The 15,951-nt window shown below is 37.0% G+C and overlaps 1 protein-coding gene across 1 annotated transcript in view; it reads left to right on the top strand.

Moving 5' to 3' along the window:
* Nucleotides 1–15,096, top strand: part of lmf1 (lipase maturation factor 1) — a 74,983-nt gene extending 59,887 nt beyond the window's left edge. Inside the window, exons 4-9 of the mRNA XM_079801690.1 lie at nucleotides 2,066–2,233; nucleotides 2,386–2,566; nucleotides 7,605–7,758; nucleotides 10,607–10,790; nucleotides 11,682–11,794; nucleotides 14,163–15,096. Coding sequence (XP_079657816.1) covers nucleotides 2,066–2,233; nucleotides 2,386–2,566; nucleotides 7,605–7,758; nucleotides 10,607–10,790; nucleotides 11,682–11,794; nucleotides 14,163–14,337 — 975 coding nt within the window. The 3' untranslated portion in view covers nucleotides 14,338–15,096. The remainder of the gene's footprint in view (nucleotides 1–2,065; nucleotides 2,234–2,385; nucleotides 2,567–7,604; nucleotides 7,759–10,606; nucleotides 10,791–11,681; nucleotides 11,795–14,162) is intronic.
* Nucleotides 15,097–15,951: the final 855 nt, after the last annotated feature.

The raw sequence follows: 15,951 nt of genomic DNA, 5'->3' as shown, positions 1-15,951 counted from the left end.
ACACACACACACACACACACACACACACACACACACACAGCTCATGTTCTGCCACCTGTGTGCTCCTGCTGTGAGTGTGTGATTAGTGTCATATGCCTCTGTCAGACGTAAGGTCCATTTACTGAACTACGGCTCATTTACTGCCACAACTGAGCTCAAAATTGGCTCTAAACCTTTTAAAATCAGCCGAGGGTTTGAGCTGAAAGCTCATGGGCTTTTTTAGCAACACTCAAAAACCTGTAAAATCCAGCCGGGGTTTGAGCAGAAGAGCTCTGGGCTTCATGAGCAGAGTCACACTGTCAGAACTATAGATGCTCTTCACAGTCCAAATCAGCCTTTAAACAGCTGGAGGGACACACAACGGGCATCTGGCTGCTTTTCATAGGGATAACCATTTTAATTATAGCACTTTTAGTAGTATTATTCAACTATTTTCAACATTGCGTTGCATATACACCGATCAGGCATAACATTATGACCAATAACACTAATGATCTCTGTTAGTGGGTGGGATATATTAGGCAGCAAGTGAACATTTTGTCCTCAGAGTTGATGTGTTAGAAGCAGGAAAAATGGGCAAGTGTAAGGATTTGAGTGAGTTTGACAAGGGCCAGATTGTGACGGGTCAGAGCATCTCCAAAACTGCAGCTCTTGTGGGGTGTTCCCGGTCTGCAGTGGTCAGTCTCTATCAAAAGTGAAGGACCAATGGAGAACCGGCCACAGGGTCATGGCTCATTGAAGCACGTGTGGTCCGATCAAACGGGCCCCACCTCGCAACTTACAGGACTTAAAGAATCTGCTGCTAACATCTTGGTGCCAGATACCACAGCACACCTTCAGGGGTCTAGAGGAGTCCATGTCTCGACGGGTCAGGGCTGTTTTGGCAACTTAACTATCTCTCAACTCAATTTCCTCCAGTGAAATGATGTTCCCTCCTGAGTGTGTAGTAGTGTTAATTTTGTTGACGTATAATTTTCGTCAACGACCTTTTTTCACTGACAAAAACGAGACGATAACTAAATAAAAACTAGTGTTGGATGACAAAAACTATGAGGAAAATCAACTGTTATTTTCGTCAACAAATAAAAACGAGACGTAAATGTTAGAGAGGGTCGATTAGGGAAGAGATCGGGTCAGAACTGATGATCTGTGTCACAGATGCTGATCTAACCTCTGGAAAACACACGGCTCACACACACCCAATCCAGCTCCAGAGCGGCTCAATCAATCAATAACACACATTTATGCCAGACAATGTTTATGAACTAATGCTGATGAATAATGACAATGTTTACTTTACCATGTTTATATAGTAATATGTTTTAGACGGTTGTAACAATGCATATTTTATCTCCTCATCTGAACTTGAATGAGCTCCTGCAACTGCAACAGAGGCGCAGACATTTCAAAATAAGAGTCCTGGTGTATTTCCAGCTGGTTTATCATTAAAAGTCACGCATTATATATTCGTATTTGGTTACACAATAAACTGTATTTCATTTAATTCACATTTAATTCTTAGTCAGGAGGAAAGACCAGTATTTGACACATATTCAATAAAGTATCAGGGTTATAATAGTTAAAAAAATCTTCATTACTTGAAATTACATAAATGTTAACTGAAATTAAAATAAATAAATAAACAAACTTATTTGAAGCTTTAGCTTAACCTGATATGGCCTACTGACTAAAACAGAAAAACAAAACTATAGAGATGTTTTTAAAAAACAAGCAAAAAAGTGAATTGAGCTCTTTCGTGTATTTTTAATGTCAAAATGTCAGTTCAAGTGACGGTTATGTAAGGCTTAAATGCTTAATGTGTTACAATTTAACTAAACTCATTAGATTTTAGGAGACTAAATCTACTGTATATTTAGTGTACTAAAATCGTATTATATTTAGTCGAGTAAAACTAGACTAAAACTAAATGGCATTTTAGTCAAAAGACTATGACTAAAACTAGATCAAAATATGCTGTCTAAATGACCACTGGTGTGTATGGCGCAGTGGCCGCTGTGTGAATGTTTTCCGCTCCATTATTGATGATCTGTCTTCTGTGTTTCAGACGCAGCCGGTTCCGAACCCAATGTCTTACTACATGCATCACTTCCCCTGGTGGATCCATCGCTTGGAGACGCTCAGCAATCACGCCATCGAGCTCATCGTGCCCTTCTTCACCTTCATGGGCCGGCGGATGTGCATGGTCAACGGCGTCCTGCAGATCCTCTTCCAGGCGGGTTTCATCACTGCTCACAATCACAAGCGTTAAAGATCATCTTCCAGATCACTTCAGAGCGGTTTGACGCTGCTCTATGAGGGAGTTAATCACAACTCTGCTGCCATCTTGTGGTCATTTGAAGTGTGTGTCTGTATCTCCTCTAACAGGTTGTTCTGATCATAAGTGGGAATCTGAGTTTCCTGAACTGGCTGACTATAGTTCCCAGTCTGGCCTGTTTCGATGACGCAGCTTTGGCTTTTCTCTTCCGCCCTTCTGGAGGAGCCAGACAGACTTTACTGAAGATTCAGAGCGAGGAGGCTGAAGGACACACACCGCCGGCCACTAAAGGTGTGTTTTATTTTACACACAGTTATTCATTGATTTGAGTGTATACATTGACACGGGTATAAATGTGTACCTTGAATGCAATGTAAGTCGCTTTGGATAAAAGCGTCTGCTAAATGCATAAATGTAAATGAGTGTTTGGCTTCTCCTGGCAAAGCTTTTTGGTAACTCTTTATTTTAAGGTGTCATGTTTACTTACCACAGTAATAACAGTAAATGATGCATAATTACATTCAACTAACCCTCGACCAAACCCTCATCCTCACCTTAACCCTATAGTAAGTACATGTAGTTAATTATACTTAAAGGGTTAGTTCACCCAAAAATGAAAATTGTGTCATTAATGACTGAGCCTCATGTGGTTGGACACCCGTCAGACCTCCGTTCATCTTCAGACACAAATGAAGATATTTTAGTGTAAATCTGATGCTCTGAAAGGCCTCCATTGGCTCAACTTTACACTCTCAAGACCCTTAAAAGACACTAAAGACTAAAGTTACAAAGTCCATCTCACTACAGCGGCTCTACAATAACTTTATGAATCGGCGACAATAGTTTTTGTGCACAAAAAACCCTAAATAACGACTTATATAGAGATGACGATTTCAAAACAAAGCATCATGAAGCTTCGAAGCGTTATGAATCAGTGAGTCGATTCAGCAGTTTGGCGGTTTGACACGCGATCCGAATCATCATTCGGCTCAGTGATTCATAACGCTTCGAAGCTTCATGATGCCGTGTTTTGAAATCGTCATCACTATATAAGTCGTTATTTAGGGTTTTTTGCGCACAAAAACTATTCTCGCCGATTCATAAAGTTATTGTAGAGCCGCTGTAGTGAGATGGACTTTGTAACGACGTCTTTAGTGCCTTTTAAGGGTCTTGAGAGTGTAGAGTAAAAATACAACCAAGAATCTTAAACATGCCCCTTTCTAATTTCCAGATTTTGTTTTTGGAAATGTATGCAAATGGCGTATATTTAAAGGTCCCATGGCATGACATTTTCATTTTATGAGGTTTTTCAACATTAATATGAGTTCCCCTAGCCTGAATATTGTCCCCAAGTGGATAGAAATGTTGATCGGTGTAAACCCGAGTTCTGGCTGTCTTTCTCTGCCTTTGAGAAAATGTCAGGCCAGACGAGCCAATCCTGAAGTCTCCTGGTTTGACGTCTAAGCAGGAACGGTTTCCTCCCTTTCCTCCGCCCAGAGAATCTGCCACGCCCATGCAAACGCTATATTTGTCCTCGAGAGATCAAGGCTTGTGAATGAGTGAACGCTGGCAGTTTCTCAGTGTTTGGATGTACAAATGAAAACAGAAGTCTTTCTTCAGTTCCTTCTGATCTGTGATCAGTGATTTCTGATGTGTAGCTAATTATTTATTATTCGTGCACACGTAGAGGCTTCTCTCTCTCCAGACAGAACAGTGTTTTCGTGTTTTCTATCTTGTGAGTCAGTGTTTTTGTACATCCTCGTCGCGTCTATCTGTTCTTAAATGTGCATACAGTCATGAGTTTCTGCTCAACATCGGCAGACTCACATCTCTTTAGATATAAACCTCACGCACGCCGAAGCTCGGCCTTCAACATCCCCGACCCCCAGTACTGCATCTGGCCCACAGCGGAGGAGCCAAACGCGGCGTGAGATTAAGCAGACGGGGGGTAAGCGTGAGGGTATCCGGCTAGGCTAGCCAGCTTTCCCCACAATAAACTGGATTACATTCGATTACTGCTGTTGTGTCTTTGTTTGCGCTGTGTAAATTACTCAATGCGCGTCACTGACGCTTTTCATATGATAGGAACATATCTAAAAATAATGCTATAATCAACACTTACTAACTCGTTCATCTCGACAGCTGTAATGGTACTTTGCATGTGTTACAAAGTTGGTAATAATGATGAAGACTCGGCGTGACTGGGACTGTTTATTCAGAACTCTCAGATACAAACACAATAAACTCGCGCTGACTGACAGCGCTCTCATAACTCAGTAGGTACTATAAATAACTTTGTTAGCAATCGCTGAGCTCCGTCTCTGGTACGTTAGTGATGTCCGGTTCGCGAACGAATCTTTCTTTTGAACCGGTTCTTTTTAGTGAACCGAACCAGTTCACCAAATCGGACTGAATCGTTCTAAACGGTTCGCGTCTCGAGTCAGCGCTGATCCATAATTTACTAAAGTTACTAACTTTCTGACATGAGTGACAGTCCCTCCGACTATATTCTAGTAACTACAACAGTTCACTGAACTGAGACATGCTGAGAACTGATGTGAAGTGAACTCCGGTCCATCCATCTCTCTGGTAGCAGCTCGTAAACCACGCCCCCTCCGCTCATTTCAAATGCAAAGATGTCAGCCAATCACAACAGTGGGCGTTTTTACTGAAGTCTCACAGCAGACACGCCTCTTGAAGCAGGGCATTCAGCCACAGGGCAAACAGCAGTATAGAAAAAATGCCTTTTATTTCTAAATTATGACATTTTATGATGTAAAAATCATACTAACAATATAAGTACACCTCAGGAAACATTATAAAATAATAGAAAAATGCCATGCCATGGGACCTTTAAGTATACAAGGCCTCATTTGCATATTAAAACATTACTTTAGTCAAAACTTGTAATATATTTTTTTCCTTATGTTTATGCCAGAAATAAACTGGAGAAGTTTCACAGTGATATCTTGTAATTTAAAAAAAATTCCCTATTCACCTGTAGCATCTCGCCTTAAAGTAAAGTGTAACCGCATGTACTTACAAAATGTAGTCGCACCAGCTGGAAAAAAGGTCATAAAATACCACCATTTGGTCTCAGTCTGGAGCCCTGACTATGTAATCGTCTTAAAATAAAGTGTAACTAGTTTATACTACTACTACTACTAATAATAATAGTAAATAACAACCGTCAACTGCCTGTAGTTTTATGGATCATCCTTGCCAGACATTTTATTGCTATTGAGATTGATATAAGCTTGTTTCTCAGCTAATAAGCATAAAGTTCAGGTTTATATGTTTATATGCGCCCCTGGAGCTCAACACCAGTCATAATCTCACGGGTATATCTGTGGCAATAGCCAACAATACATTATAAGAGTCAAAATTATCCATTTTTCTTTTATGCCATAAATCATTAGGATATTAACCCTTGTGCATCCTTATGGACATTTTTGGCTTTTTCAGTTTAGTTTTTTTGATAACTTTGCCTGTGGTAATGCTAACTGCATACAATTTGCCACAGGTGTGCATTTTTATAGGACTTTTAATATTCCACCCCCATTTCCTTTAAAAAATAAATTTAGCGCTATGTACACAAAATACTTCCTCTCAGCCCCTTTTGGACAAAAACTGCCATTTTTAATCCCATTGACATTTAAACATAAAATGATGCAGTCTTTGTTAATAGGCTTTCATTCTGTTGGCAGGGCTTCAAAATGTAAATTTTTTACTATTTTTTCCCAGATGGGGCCATTTTCTCAGGTTTGGCGTATAACGCAAATACTCACTTTATTCCTGTTTTCTGTTTATGAATATTATAAAGCCAATTTGATAAATGATGCAGCTGTAACTGTGTGGGTGTGTTAGTATGGATGTCAGAGTGTGGTGTGTATGTATGTAATAAAGCAATTGTGTGTGTGTGTGTGTGTGCTTTTAATATTTGAGAGAGAAAAACTTGCTGCAAATAACAAATCCAACCGCTGTGTGTGTGTGTGTGTGTGTGTGTGTGTGTGTGTGTGTGTGTGTGTGTGTGTGTGTGTGTGTGTGTGTGTGTGTGTGTATGTGTACTAGTGGAGTTTTGCTGGCATCTAATGGGGAAAAGTTGGCACTGCGCCCAAACAAAATCTGACTGAGAGCTCATTTTTTGAGATATCAACCTCAAATTTGGAACACAGCTTGTTTAAATGTATGGCTTTGATTTTCTAGCAGTTTTAGAGTTCAACATCTTTAAAAATGTTTTATAAATATATATTGTATATAAAATAATGTTCATAAATAATTTTCATAAACTTTTTTTTGGTTTCACATTTTAAGTTTTTTTTCAACAATAATCTGCCAAAGGTCTTCTTAAAAATGAGACCAAACTTAAGTCTGTGCTCCCAATATTCATTTTTTATGACATTTATGAAATTTTTGTCCTCTATATACCTATGTGTAACTTTTTTTAATTGATGCACAAGAGTTAAGATCATGTTCCATGAAGATATTTTGTAAATTTCCTACCGTTAATACATCACAAATGTATTATTAGTAGTAATATGCATTGCTAAGGACTTCTTTTGGACAACTTTAAAGGAGATTTTTTTGCTCCCTCAGATTCCAGATTTATTCAATAGTCATATCTCGGCCAAATAATATCCTATCATAACGAACCATACATCAATGGAAAGATTGTGTATTCAGATTTCCGATTATGTATACGTCTAAATTAAAAAAAATGACTGGTTTTGTGGTCCAGGATCACATTTATGAAGCACAATTAAAAACAACAAATGTTGTACCAAAGTGTCAAGAAAAATGCAATAAATACCAGAAAGAAAATAATTGACTAATTTTATAAAACATAAAAATAAATTAAAAATGCATTGCACACAAAAATAAAGGTTGAAACATTTGTAATCACACTTGTTCTCAAAACAAGTCTCTTCTGCTCATCAAAGCTGCGTTTATTTGATCATAAATACAGTACAATTATGAAATATTATTCCAGTGTAGATCATCAGTTCTCTATGTGAATATATAGTAAAGTGTCATTATTACTCCAGTCTTCAGTGTCACATGACCCTTCACTAATCATTCTCATATGAGGATCTGATGCTCAACACACACTTATGATTATTATCAGTGTTGAAAACGGTGATATAATTGATTTTTCAGGATTCTTTGATGGATATAAAATTCAAAAGAACAGCATTTATTAGAAATAGAATCTTTTGTAACATCACAAATGTCCCTTTTGATCAGTTGAATGTGTCCCCGATGAGTAAAAGCATTAATATGTGTATAATGGGCTCCAGATGTAAGAGTTTTCTCCATCTCTCCGGCTCAGGGATGTTGATCAGACGAGTGCTGAGCGTGTGTCTGGGGCTCCTGATAGCGTTTCTGAGCGCGCCGGTGGTGATGAACCTGCTGAGCTCCAGACAGGTGATGAACACCTCGTTCGATCCCCTGCGGATCGTCAACACATACGGGGCCTTCGGCAGGTACCAGCCCTTCTTTTAGAAGAGTCCCAGGGTTCCCACTCGTCCTGGAAAACCTTGAAAAACTGGAACATTGATGACAAATTTTCCAGTCCTGGAAAACACATGGGAAATTAGAGAAAATGACAAATGTCCTGGAAAATCTTGTGAAAATTCTTCTAAAAAAGTTATTTCTTTAGCCGAGTATAAAGAGTTTATCGCTGGCCCAAACAATCAGCGCTAGCTGCAGAAAGCACATGCTGAGTTTGATGCGTGTGAGTAATATTTTGAATAATGATGTTTAATAGCTAATGCTATAACTGCTCAAATGTATGCAGTGTATGTTAACTCGTAAGCTGCTAACTAATCACATCATTTTGATATAAAGTCACATTTGTGTGTTATAAAGTCAGAATTGCAAGATATAGTCAGAATTGCGTGATATAAACTCACAAGTCTTTTCTTCACAATTGACTTTGTTGCGAGTTGCGAGTTTAAATTCTGCCTTCTTTTCTCTGAATTGTGAGATCTAAACTGCAATTGCAAGTTATAAAGTCCAAGTCTGAGGAAAAAAGAATTGCGACAATTTTCGCGTTATCACAAATATGTAAACTCGCAATTGCGAGAGAGTCAGAATAGCGAGATAAAAAGTCACAATTACCTTTTGTTTCTATTCTGTGGTGCAAACAAGCTTCCATAGTCATAATGTATGATTAAGAGCTCATGTTGAAAAATGCTGGATTGTTAAAGGGTTAGTTCACCCAAAAATGAAAATTGTGTCATTAATGACTGAGCCTCATGTGGTTGGACACCCGTCAGACCTCCGTTCATCTTCAGACACAAATGAAGATATTTTAGTGTAAAGCTGATGCTCTGAAAGGCCTCCATTGGCTCAACTTTACACTCTCAAGACCCTTAAAAGACACTAAAGACTAAAGTTACAAAGTCCATCTCACTACAGCGGCTCTACAATAACTTTATGAAGACGAGAATAGTTTTTGTGCGCAAAAAAACCCTAAATAACGACTTATATCATGATGACCGATTTCAAAACACGGCCTCATGAAGCTTCGAAGCGTTATGAATCAGTGAGTCGATTCAGCAGTTTGAAGCGTTATGAATCAGTGAGTCGATTCAGCAGTTTGAAGCGTTATGAATCAGTGAGTTGATTCAGCAGTTTGAAGCGTTATGAATCAGTGAGTCGATTCAGCAGTTTGGAGCGTTATGAATCAGTGAGTCGATTCAATAGTTTGAAGCGTTATGAATCAATGAGTCGATTCAGCAGTTTGAAGCATTATGAATCAGTGAGTCGAATCAGCAGTTTGAAGCATTATGAATCAGTGAGTCGAATCAGCAGTTTGGATCGCCAAATTTCAGCAGTTTGGCGGTTTAACACGTGATCCGAATCATGATTCGACTCACTGATTCATAACGCTTCGAAGCTTCCTGGGCCCTGTACCATGATGGTAGTTTAACAAACTCAGGGTTACAGGATTAGTTTCGAGTTGACAAAACCAAACCAATCTATTCAGGCTTTGTTGGTCCCATGATGCTGATCATCAGCTTTCTCTGTCAACTCAGGCTCTGATCCGGAGTTTAGCTGTGACATCAGCAGTGAACAGCCAATCACAGGCTGTGGATCAGTCAAACTGAGATTCACTTCACTCTTCTGCAGAATATACATGATTGAAAATATTAAGAATTTAAACAAATTTACACAGAAGAAAAGAGCTGTCAAGGACAACTTTAAGAAAAATCTTATACGTCAATGCAAGTAAAAGTTATGAAGTTAGTTGAGTTGATATATAGAGAGAATTGAACATTTATGCTCACATGTAATTTTTTTATAGATTTAGTTATTGAATTTAAAGCTTATTTGTATGACTTTTATATAGGCTAATTATATTAATATTAACAAAATGCATATTAATGATTGATTTACTAAAATTATACATGTGTAATTGATTAAGGGTATAATAATTACATAAATTATTTTTAAATAATTCAAAATTATTATTATTATAAATAAGCATTGTTAAAAGCCAGACGCTTTAGTCTTTAATAGCCATTAGCTATGTAGTGACCTTTAATTTGGATAGAAAAAGGGGGAGTGGCTTTATTGCATCAGAGGCGTGTCACTTTGCTCACAGCTGATTGGTCCAATTTCAGTTTGAGATCTCTTATCCAGAACATAACCTGCCCTGGAGCAGGTTAGCCGTGGAGCGTAAGTTACTATGGAGATGAACACTGCTAAAAGCCAAACCACTTTAATGGTACCTTAAACCCAGGATTGGCACAAACTAAGCTTAAACATATCTGGCTAGCCAGCTAAACCGGCTTCATGGAATAGGCCCCTGATGCCGTGTTTTGAAATCGTCATCACTATATAAGTCGTTATTTAGGGTTTTTTTGCGCACAAAAACTATTCTCACCTCTTCATAAAGTTATTGTAGAACCACTGTAGTGAGATGGACTTTGTATCGGCGTCTTTAGTGTCTTTTAAGGGTCTTGAGAGTGTAAAGTTGAGCCAATGGAGGCCTTTCAGAGCATCAGATTTACACTAAAATATCTTCATTTGTGTCTGAAGATGAACGGAGGTCTTACGGGTGTCCAACCACATGAGGGTCAGTCATTAATGACACAATTTACATTTTTGGGTGAACTAACCCTTTAAGTAATGTCAATAAACTGGACGGCTTTTAAAGACTTGGCAATATTTGGCATGATCCTTGTCTTTTATTCCCGCCGTGTAAAATTGAAAATGTCCTGGAAAAGTACTGGAAAATGGTTGAAAAAGAGTGGGAACCCTGGAGTCCGCTCGAGATGACCAGCAGGTGGCAGCAGACCTCTAACCATCTCTCTCTCTGAGCAGCATCACGAAGGAGCGGACGGAGGTGGTGTTTCAGGGCACGCTGAGCACCAACCACACCGGAGAGCAGGTGATCTGGGAGGAGTACGAGTTCCTGTGCAAACCTGGAGCTCTGGATCGGAGACCGTGCCTCATCTCGCCATATCACTACAGACTCGACTGGCTCATGTGGTTCGCTGCTTTCCAGGTTAAAGTCACCATGAAACCAAAAGAATATATGATTTATCCTTGCACATCATTACTTTGATATACACTCACCTACAGGATTATTAGGAACACCTGTTCAATTTCTCATTAATGCAATTATCTGATCAACCAATCACATGGCAGTTGCTTCAATGCATTTAGGGGTGTGGTCCTGGTCAAGACAATCTCCTGAACTCCACACTGAATGTCGGAATGGGAAAGAAAGTGATTTAAGACATTTTGAGCGTGGCATGGTTGTTGGTGCCAGACGGGCCGGTCTGAGTATTTCACAATCTGCTCAGTTACTGGGATTTTCACACACAACCATTTCTAGGGTTTACAAAGAATGGTGTGAAAAGGGAAAAACCTCCAGTATGCGGCAGTCCTGTGGGAGAAAATGCCTTGTTGATGCTAGAGGTCAGTGAACTGGAAGAAGAATAGAGTAAACTATATAGTTACTATATAATGTGCATGTATCTGATGTGAATAAAACACGTAACGTTAGTCAAATTATAACCGTCTGAAAGGATTGTCATTGCCGCTTCCATAGACATCAGTGTGTGTTTTTTGCTAGTAACGTTAGCCTTCTTATGAGCATTTAAATGTCTGAAACCTGAAATAAACATGATGTGGTTGAAAACACTGAATAGTTGTCATGAGATGTGGTTGAAAACACTGAATAGTTGTCATGAGTTGTGATGTGACCAGCGCTGAGCGTCTGTCTCTGGCTCAGCCAAAGCGAGAAAGCACGTTTGAATTTTGGCACCGAAATGAGGAACCGAAATCTGCGTTCTGATTCGGTCCGGTACATACCGGCCATATAAGTACGGTTTCGGTACCCAACCCTAAACATATGTGAACATGTGCTGATGTGTGGCTCTGTCTCTTTCAGACGTATGAGCAGAGCGAGTGGATCATTCACATCGCAGGCCGGCTGTTGGCCAATGACTCCAGCGTTCTTTCCCTGATGGGACACAACCCGTTCCAGGGCAGAGAGAGACCCAGGTGACCCTCAGCACTAAACACAACAGGGCTTTATTTACCATTTTAATCTATTGGGTTTTTTAAATGTATAATACAAATGGTTTTTTTTTTTATTTAAATAATGAAAAATATAAAATATGACTATTATTAAACTATATTTAACTTTAACCCTTTACCTGTCACCCCCCTTTTTGAGCATTTCGTGAAAATGCACTACCCAAACTTAAATGGATGTAATTCATGAACCCTTTGGACTAAAGACTTATGGTTGGTCTCTTTTAAAAGAAGACACTTGGCAGATTATTGCTGAAAAATTATAGAATTAAATGATATAAAAGTTATTGAAATTTAAGTTTATTGTTATAAAAATATAATAAAATAAATATTTAAATTAATATAGGTGTCAGCCTAAAAAAGTCAGAAAGTCAAAGCCAAAATTCTAACCAAGTTGTGTTCAAAATTTTAGGTCAAAAACTCAAAAAATGAGTTTTCTGTAAGACTTTTAGCTGCATAACCACCAAAAATCCACTAGGGGTTAGACACACCATATTGGTGATTCCTAAAGATTGATCTGGCAGATCTTCTCTATATATAATATATATTTTTGGCTAAATACTAGAATCAATGTTTATGTTATGAACTTTTAGCATGAAAATCAAAGTTTGAATGATTAAAAGTGTGGTTGTTGACTTTTTGTTACAAAGGTGAAAACTCCTGTAATGATACAGATTTTTTGATGCACACTCTTGTCACTCTTGTCCTATATTAATCCATTACTCTTCCAAAATATATATTTTCTGCAAAATCATCAACAAATATGTATTCTTGAGCCTTAGACCTTTCCAATGATACATAGGTTGTCATGACTAGATTAGGATTTAATAGTAATATAGTGAAGTAAATGTAGAATGCCTGTATACGGGCAAGTGACAGTTAAATACTGTTATTATATAATATTTTCTTTACATTTTTATTCCCTAAAAATGTAATTATTCACATTTTCCAGCTATTTTGATAAATGTTTCCAATTAACACTATATAATAATATTAATAAAGACAAATTATATTACTATTATTATTTAATATTTTCTTTTACATTTTTATTTCCTAAAAGTTCATTAAATTATTCCCTTTTCCAACTATTTTGGACACATTTTCAACTAACAGTATATTATTATTATTATGATAATTAATAATAATAATAATGGCAAATTAAACGCTTTTATAACTATTATACTATATTTAATATTTAAAGAAAAATGTATTATTATTAATATTATTATTTAATATTTTCTTTTAATTTTGATTCCCTAAAAAATAATTAGATTATTCCCATTTATAGCTATTTTGGTCAAATTTTCAATTAATTATATTATTAATAATAATAATAAAGACCAATTATACTACTATTATTATTTAATATTTTATCTTCATTTTTATATCCTAAGCTATATATAATCCAGCTATTTTATCATTCAATTAACAGTATATGAATAAGAATTAATAACAAATTAAAAATGATTAATACTATTATACTATATGTAATAACTATAAAAATTATTAATAATATACTATATTAAACATATTATTATTTAAAAATGTTATTCCCTCAAAATTAATTAAATTTTTCCCTTTTCCAGCAATTTTGGTTAAATTAAATCAAATACTACTACTATTATTATAAATATTATTACTATTTAATATTTTATTCTCTAAGAATAAACTATTCCCATTTCCAGCTATTTTGGTCAAATTCTCAATGAAGAGTATATTATAATTAATAATAATTAATAACAAATTAAAAACGATTAATACTATTATACTATATTTAATAAAACTATTAATAATTTATAATAATATACTATATTAAACATATTATTATTTAAAAATATTATTCCCTCAAAATGAATAAAAATGTTCCCTTTTCCAGCAATTTTGGTTAAATTAAATCAAATACGACTAATATTATTATTATTTGATATTTGATTTTTATTCTCTAAAAATAAACTATTCCCTTTTCCAGCTATTTTGGTCAAATTCTCAATGAAGAGTATATTATTAATAATAATAATAACAACAAATAATGTTACATTATTTTAGTTTGTATTCCCTAAGAATGAAATGATTGTCATTTCCAGCTGTTTTGGGTTAGGGTCACTTTTCTCTGAGCAGTGTTATTGCAGTCCGTAATGAATGTGTGTGTGAAACCTGTGGACACTCACACACTTGTTACACACTAGCTTTGAGATTTTGTGATATTGTGTAACAGGATTTTCAGGGTCACTTCATACGCATATGTCTGATGAAAATGACGTTTTATACGTTGCTTTCAGAGTTTTTAATGAGCCAGACGTTTGTGAATGCCTGAGTTGGCCCTTTGTGGTTTCAGGTGGATTCGAGGAGAGCACTTCCGCTATAAATTCACACGGCCGGGCAGCAACAGCGCCACCCAGGGGAAATGGTGGATCAGGAAGCGCATCGGACCCTACTTCCCCCCGGTCAACCTGGACGGCCTGAGGAGATACTTCCAGTCCAGAGACTGGCCTTTACCTGCCAGCGACTGAGACCATTGTTGGCCTTTCCTATCCTAAAGCTGAGCCAAAGACGAGCGGTTACATAACAGACTTCTGCAGGTCCCTGAGGAGAGGAGCGCGGCTGCCAACAGGAACAGCCTGATTATGATGTTCATATGCTTTAGATTTATATCAAACGCTACTGTGAACCAAATAATGCACATTTACAAATGAGCTATTCCTTCACAATCACTGATTTTCAATTTCAGGGGGGTCATCTGATTAAAACGTTCTCTTTAAAAAGTCTCGTCTTAATGTGACCTTCCATAATGTAAGGCATTAAAAATGTCTTAAATTGGTGCTGAAAAGTCTTAAATTCAATATCATGGTGTGCAATTATGGCCCTATGATGTAGAAAATATGGACAGAACTGCAGAATCCATTCATGAAAATTTTATTTTTCCAAGTTTGGATGAATAAATCAACAGTCGGTCAGTCTCTTAAAGGGCCAGTTCACCCATTAATGAGAATCCTGTGGTCATTTCCTCGCCCTAATGTCACTCAAACCCGTCAGACTTTCCTTCCTCATATAAAGCTGTGGAGTCTCTTCAGAACATCTGGAATAATCCGCTCAATCCGGATGGAGCAGTTTCTCTGAAGCGGCAGTGGAAGTTGCTTAGACTGTCAATGGAGGGACAGAAATCTCTCAGATTCATTACAAATATCTTCATTTGTGTTCAGAAGACGATGAAAGTCAGTGAAGTTTAAACATTAATGCAGAGGCCTGAACAATTAAAACAAACAATTTTTAAAAAATCAAAGTGAATCTATCCATCATAAAAGTGCATCTCTCCATCATAAAAGTGCATCTATCCATCATAAAAGTGCATCTATCCATCATAAAAGTGCATCCATCCATCATAAAAGTGCATCCATCCATCATAAAAGTGCATCTCTCCATCATAAAAGTGCATCTATCCATCATAAAAGTGCATCTATCCATCATAAAAGTGCATCCATCCATCATAAAAGTGCATCCATCCATCATAAAAGTGCATCCGTCCATCATTAAAGTGCATCTGTCCATCATAAAAGTGCATCTGTCCATCATAAAAGTGCATCTGTCCATCATAAAAGTGCATCTATCCATCATAAAAGTGCATCTATCCATCATAAAAGTGCATCCATCCATCATAAAAGTGCATCTCTCCATCATAAAAGTGCATCTATCCATCATAAAAGTGCATCTATCCATCATAAAAGTGCATCTCTCCATCATAAAAGTGCATCTCTCCATCATAAAAGTGCATCTCTCCATCATAAAAGTGCATCTATCCATCATAAAAGTGCATCTCTCCATCATAAAAGTGCATCTCTCCATCATAAAAGTGCATCTCTCCATCATAAAAGTGCATCCATCCATCATAAAAGTGCATCTATCCATCATAAAAGTGCATCTATCCATCATAAAAGTGCATCTATCCATCATAAGTGCATCCATCCATCATTAAAGTGCATCTATCCATCATAAGTGCATCCATCCATCATAAAAGTGCATCCATCCATCATAAAAGTGCATCTGTCCATCATAAAAGTGCATCTGTCCATCATAAAAGTGCATCTATCCATCATAAGTGCATCCATCCATCATTAAAGTGTATCTAT

The sequence above is a fragment of the Gobio gobio genome (assembly GCF_949357685.1).
Source record: "Gobio gobio genome assembly, chromosome: 20".
Classification (NCBI taxonomy): Eukaryota; Metazoa; Chordata; class Actinopteri; order Cypriniformes; family Gobionidae; genus Gobio; species Gobio gobio.
The sequence above is the reverse complement of the archived record's forward strand: the minus strand, read 5'-3'. Positions and strand labels throughout refer to the sequence as shown.